This window comes from Merops nubicus, unplaced genomic scaffold (genome assembly GCF_000691845.1).
Source record: "Merops nubicus isolate BGI_N331 unplaced genomic scaffold, ASM69184v1 scaffold36086, whole genome shotgun sequence".
NCBI lineage: Eukaryota > Metazoa > Chordata > Aves > Coraciiformes > Meropidae > Merops > Merops nubicus.
This window is the reverse complement of record NW_008617588.1, coordinates 1-6,895: the sequence shown is the minus strand read 5'-3', so window position 1 is coordinate 6,895 and position 6,895 is coordinate 1. Positions and strand designations below refer to the sequence as shown.

Genomic DNA, 6,895 nt, shown 5'->3' with positions numbered 1-6,895 from the left:
AAATCAATTGACAAAGTAGTTTGCTGGCAAAGTCTGCTTCTGACACAGATGTTTGATCTGGATAACTCTTCCCTGCAAGGGGTACACACAGCCTCTTCAGCTAAAGAAAGTAACAGGAATAAGATCAAGAAACATTAAAAGCACAAGCAGTCCACTACAGTTCTCACTACCTTCCTGTAAAAAGGTACAGAGAGAACCTATTCATAGGTCACGTGAAGTGTCATTCTGCTTTATCTTCATCCTCTGCAGCATAGATGGCTTGATTCCTTCTCTTTATTTTAATGCCACTGTTTCCATTTTCATCGCCACTGATACGCTTCAGGGGCCTCTCATTTGAGCTCTTCTCCTCCAGCTGCTTGCTGGGGACACCACATCTCTCCAGCTCCTCGTTGTTGGAGTCCGTGGCGTCGTCCGACGACACCGCCATGGAGTCGGGCATGATCCGGATGTCTGAAAAGCTGGCAGAGAAGTCAGGAGGATGGTCAGGGGAAGGATCTACAGAACATGTGCTCAAGTCTTCATCACCACCTTCATCATCCAGCATTATTTCATCTGGATTAATGGATGAAAGTCCAGAATTATCTGTATTGTATTCACTGGGTTCCTCCGCTGACCCAGTACTGTCCATCTCCTCCTCCTCCTCTTCGTATTCACCTCGTCCTGAGCCTTCTCCTTTAGCTTGCTGGATCCTGTCATTGATGTCAGTGAGACCAAACCGGGCACAAAACTCAGTGGTCTGGGGATTGATGGTATGAACTGCTTCCATGTTTTTTTTGGGATTGCTGGGATCGTAACAAGCAGCTGTCAGTGTGAAGTTACAAGGGATTTTGAGGTCATGATTCAGCTCTTCTAACACCTCCTTGATGGCTTCCTCTGTCACACTGTAGTCCCACCTAAATAAGCATATAAAGTTAAATGCAACTAGTCAAAAGGTATTTCCTTTTCTAACTAGAAAGAGAAACTTCTAAAGATGGATAATAAATTCATCTTACAACAGACACCAGATTTCTCAAATGATTTTTCAGGAAAGTATCACCTTTGGTCAATACCAGGACTTCTTTCTCCCCACCAAGCACTTGTGTATTATGACAACCTCTCCAATAAGCATTCACCCCACTGCTCTCATAGTCCAGCCCAATTTACAGCCTCAGCCTCACTGGCAAGTTGATCAGCTACATGGTATTTTTTGCCCCTCAAATTGTGGTATACACCTTCACAAAAAAAACCCAAACCAACTCCCTGTGTAGAGTTCTAAAGAAGATGTATACCCCACATTACAGCTCTTGTCACCATCCCTTTTGTTTTCCAAGGCACTTAGCAAGTCCTACAAGTACTTTGGGCTGCAGAACAGAGAAGCACAACCATAAGGTAACTTTACTTCCAGTTCAGCAAACCCACACTTTCCTCTCCACTTGGCATGTGACTTACTTGGCATGGAGGCCATTGTTTTCAGGCATGTTCCATGAGCTCTGAGTCACATTAACAAGGCTGTTGGTGGCCTTGAGGACTGCAATCCACTCAGCATCATACTCCAGTGAGTCACCTGCATTAGGATCATGCTCTACATCTATTATCTGTTAAAAAAAAAAGAAAAAAAAAAAACCACACACAACAGAAAAGAGATGATGAGGTGAGTTTTTTCTCTTGACATCAGAAACTGTTTAAAAGTTTGAAGTGCTAATTTCACAGTATGGAGTTTTAATTAAGTTTCAAGGATGCTGAGATAGTGGTCTCAAACAAGTCCTCTCAAGTCAGCCCTACTTAAAAGTTTGTTAGCAATAAGGGAGTAAGAAAGGGCAGCCAACCAAGGTTAAAAAGCATCTTTGTATCTTAGCTCACAGTAATTAAAAAGCTGAACACCCTCCTCCCTACTGCCAGCTACTGGACAGTTATGCAACTTAGAAACCAGAATTTGCCTACTCTATATAAAGTCCATGCTGCCTTCTAAGCAGAAATCCACCAAGAATTGATAGCAACGATTATTCTGCTGTATAAAAAAAGCATTCTTAGCACAACAACGAAGTTAACATGAAATGTTCTGACAAACTGAAATGCAAATCACTTTGTCACAGTGACATTAACCCAAACCAAACCATTTGGTTTAGTCAAACTGCACTACTCAGGCTCTGATTTTAAAACCATGATGCAATTCAGCCTTTTAAGGTAGCTTAGGGGAGGAGATAGGAAAAAGATACACTTTAAACCAGAACTACACACAGCTGGATCACCACATTGCTGGAGGTAGCACTATTCCAGATCATTGCTACAGGATTTTAAGTCTGGGCTAGCATCCCAGTGTACCCTTGTATAGCAAAAACCCACCCTCATACTCTCTCCCATCTTCAGAAGTACCTACTAGAGCACAGAGACCTCACCACACATCCAAAGGACAGATAATGAACCAAGTTCCCTTTAAGCTGACAAATAAAAGCTACTTTAAAGTAGGACTATTAAAACACTTGATTGCACTTGAAGAACATGCTGTCAGCAGCTCTTTGCATAGCAAAGGATTTTCTATTCATCCAGCTGAGATTTTACAGATGGCACCCCAGGCAGCACACACAGGCCACAGGCATGAGCATTGTTTAGCTCTTGAAAAATCAGTTTGGCACTCCTATTGAAAATTCCCACAGCCTAGACCTCCTACTCCTCCACTGCCCTTCCTAGCCAAGACATGCACCAAACAAAAAAGAAGCAGAGCCCTTCTCCTAAGAACATGCACCAATTTCTGCTGGAATTCACAATACTGAAAAGAGATTACAGTACTCAATTCTGTCTAAATTCATGAATCCAGATGTAAAGAAAAGGTACTAGCAGACCCAAACTAAACTGTGAAAGAAGAGACTCAGATGGGCTCTCCAAAAAAAAAAAAAAAAAAAAAAACACAAGAGAAGACTCAATCCAGGTTAAAGTAGTAGAGCTACTTCTCCACCTCACTCAAGTGCTTGTTCTAAGATGGAAGGAAATGGCAGGACAAAGCAAACACCTTGCCTGCATGCCAGGACAGAAGACCTGCTTATTTCAAGACAATATTATACAAAGACCATTCCACACATGCACAATTCCTAGTTTCTTTCCAATTCCTCCATCTATCAAAACTAGAGCTTAGATATAAGCATAGCACTTAGCAGTCCAGACAAGTGAAGTACTTAAATAGTGACCCCCCACTGCACATGGTCCTCACCTGCAGAAAGTCTCGGTGTGGCAGGCATTTATCCAGAGCCAAAAACTTTGTTGCTTTTGGTAGCTCTTCTTTGGAGTTTGTCTAGGAAACAAACGGTGTTGACACAGTCATTAGCATTTCTGTGAAAGCTGACCACTCTAAACAAATTCTATAGAGATTTAAAGGCCTAATTTATACAGAAAAAAAACCTGACTGAAATAGAAAGATCAACATGAGACTACAAGAAAGGGATGGAGGGACAAAGACTTCACTGGAAGCCTAGCAGGAAGCTGGAGGCAGATCCTCCTCCCTCTCTGCTCTGCCCTGAGGAGACCTCACCTGGAGTATTGTGTCCAGCTCTGGGCTCCCCATTTCAAGAGGGACAGAGGTCTACTGGAGAGAGTCCAGTGGAGGCTACGAGGATGGCTGGGGGACTGGAACCTCTGCCCTATGAGGAGAGGCTGAGAGACCTGGGGCTTTTCAGTCTGGAGAAGAGAAGACTTAGGGGGGATCTAATTAATTTGTAGTAGTCTTAATAACACTTAATATTTTGCAGCTTAAAATGAGTTTTAATAGTTGAGCAAGTTGAGAAGTTGCTTTTCTGGGCATGGTTATCTGCACTGGAACTCCAAAATGTGCTTGGGACACATACATTATTGACTTTTTTCCCCCCCCTTTTACCTGGTGTTGCATGAAAGCTGCAAATTTAACATGCAGATGTGCTGAGAACCAGTAGGTGGGTTTCAGATGCTGCAGAAGCTCTGAAGCAGCAGGGCTTCCTAATGTGTTGCTCTCCACTTCTTGACGGAAGAAGGATTTCATTTTAAGAAGCTGTTTCTTGTTTCCATAGTGGTAAATGCTCCTGGGCCAGTCATGTGACATAAATATATCAATTGGACGCTTCAGCTGTCAAGCCAAAATGCACATGGTATAAACAAACATGACACAGAAGTTTCAGGATCACACAGCACAGGATGGAACATGTCTATCGTGTGCTACCTCAGACCAAGGCAGCTGTGACCAAAGCAAGTCACTGTGTGTATCACTGAGCCCCATCTTTCAAGAGGCCTTTCAAGTTGTCAGGGCACTCCAGTCCCCATGGTTTGTGCTACACTTTCTTGGGACAGTCAGCTGTGTTTGGTATACACCTCATAAAAGAGATCACATCATCACAGGACGTGTCAGGCACTCCAGAGAAGGCTCTACAGCTACAGAGCAAGTTACCTACCCACAATCTAAGGCATTTTCTTCCTCATGAGAATTCTGAAAGCACTGTTTAAAAGGGACAATGGCTAAGCATGACATTGCTCCTCAAAGGAAGCACCCCTCAGAAATTTAATGTCTTGGTTCAGTATTCAGCATATTTCCACCAGCTGTATCAGAACACACTTTTAGATGAAACCCAAACCCATCTGGTAACAAACAGAGTGAAATGCACCAAGCTCTTTACAATGGCAGCAAACCTATGTCCAGCACCCCTGGATCTACTGAACACTGAACTGCACAACTGCTGCCTGAATAATCATTCTCAAGGGGCTTATAAACAGGTATTCACACCACAGCATCAGCCACATGGAGCAGCCCCTCTGAGAAAGCAGGGAGTAAGCAATACCTGAAAAATAAATCTCACCTCTCCTTTGAATTTCTCACCCTGGAGTCAAAAATACTTCAACCATAGAAATTTGGGATCAGCCTGGGATCAAAACTGTTTCAGTTTTAAAGTTAACTTTGTACCAGCCAGCCTGCATGTTAGACAAGGGAGCATCCATCTTCCTAAAGCTAACATCCAGCTGGAACAGAGATGTATAGCTGGAGTACCTTTCATTCTGTGAATCTTACCCAATTTAAAAAAAAAAACCACCCAACCAAAGCCCACCAAATGACTAATTAATTAAAACTAATTACCACTGTTTAAAAAAAAAAAAATTAGATGTTTCACTAACCTGCTTGAGTTTGAAGACTTCAATATTCCTCACATGGTAAGCACTTCTGATTGTTTGCTGGTTGTAGGGGGGACACTCAAAATGCCCTGAAACATTGAAAATAAAAAAGAGTAGTTGCCTGAAGCAATGGTTCCCTCCTAAAAAGGATTTGCCAGCTAATTTGTTGGGGTCATACACACACCTAAAGCAACCCTAAGTACAAGGCTGCCACTAAGCAAAGAAGTTACAGTATTTCCTTTACAGGCTGCCAACTTTTTGTGTGAGGAAAATATACTGAAAAAAAAGGTTCCTACAACAATGAGCATTCCTTCATTCTGTGGAATACTTAAAACCCAGGGTCTGTCTGAACCAAGTAACTTCTGGAAAAGATTTATGTGCTTAATTCCTGAAGGAGGTTTGTACCTTTGTGATGAGATAACACACCTGATTACTTCCCCACACCCCTCAGCTCCAGTTTCACTGCACAGCCACCTGCAGATGTGGCTACTGCTATGGCTACACGTGCAAACGTGCTGGCACAGCCAAAGAACACAAGGTAGGTGGGAACCTGCAAAAGTTGGGCATCAACACAGAGAGCACAGACCAAGCCTCTAGGAGTGGTCAGTGATCAGAACATGAGTTAGGATGTAACAACTCAGGCAGAGATACAAACTAAACGATCACAAAGCAGCCCATGAGATCCGACTCCTCACTCAGGCCACCGGAGCTGGGATCTTTTGTGTTTCTGCAGGAGTGCTGCCACCAGCTGTGAAACTGCAGCTTAACAGATCCAGCAGCAGCTGAAACGTGCCTGGAACTGCCCACAGGCACCACAGACCCAACGTGCAGCCTGTCAAAAGGGACAGTCTCCTAGTTTGTCTTGGGATAAAACACTCTGATGCCTGGCAGAGCTCCTGTGCACTCTTAAGAACTAATAGAAAAGTTACTTTTTTAGTAGTTAGCATCATTGTCAAAAAAGCCTCATCTCCCACATGCAATATTCAGGCATAAAAACTGCATGTTTCATAACAAATTTAATTAGCATGGATGGCTATTAGACAGAATTGAGTGTCCTAGAAAACCAGATTGTTACTCTGCAGCTTGAAAGCCACCTGCAAAGCTTCTCTGAAGCAGTATGTTACTAAAGGCAGTATTACTATGCAGTTATTGCAAGTCATGTGTTGAGGAGAAAACCTAAATTATCTTTTATTTGCTGACACCAGGTACTATCTGTGAGAAGATCTACATCTGCTGATGGAGACCTTTCCAAGGAAGAACTCTGGAATGCACATACATATAACCAGGAGGAGCCCATCTCGAGATGCACCAACACACTCTCAGGTCAGGACAGGACCTTTGTAGAGTGTCACACGTAAATTGTACAGATGTCACAGAAACAAAATTAAAGAGTCTGGCACTACACACTAAAGGACACTGCCATGGGAAAGTCCAGACTGTTCCAACAACAATATTTAAAACACACACCACTTCTTGCTGCGGTCACCAGGCAGCTCCCGACTCCTCCACCACCTCCAGAAGAACCTGCGCCTTGAGCCAAGAGGGGCTTCCAGCACAAAAGCCAGCTCGGAGGGCAGGGGGCACAACCAGACGCCCCGGCGCGGCCCGGGCCCAGCTCTCCCCTCCCCGCTGCCCCCCCCGCTCCGTCCCGCCGTACCTTTCCGGTAGTCGTGAGACTTGAAGATGCCCGAGATGCCGCCGATCCTCACGCCGCGGAACCGCACCACGCCCGCGTAACCTAGGGGAGAGGGGAGCGCGGCTCGTCACGGCGGGGCCGGGGCGGGGGGTCCGG

At 44.2% G+C, this 6,895-nt stretch overlaps 1 protein-coding gene across 1 annotated transcript; it reads right to left on the bottom strand.

The window, feature by feature from the left end:
• Nucleotides 1-220: 220 nt before the first annotated feature.
• Nucleotides 221-6,841, bottom strand: DBR1 (debranching RNA lariats 1; the record flags this gene model as incomplete). The annotated part of the gene is made up of 6 exons (XM_008943202.1): nucleotides 221-893; nucleotides 1,429-1,574; nucleotides 3,185-3,265; nucleotides 3,845-4,069; nucleotides 5,107-5,192; nucleotides 6,761-6,841. Coding segments are annotated over 6 exons (1,292 nt in total), but the record flags the coding sequence as incomplete, so codon positions are not given.
• Nucleotides 6,842-6,895: the final 54 nt, after the last annotated feature.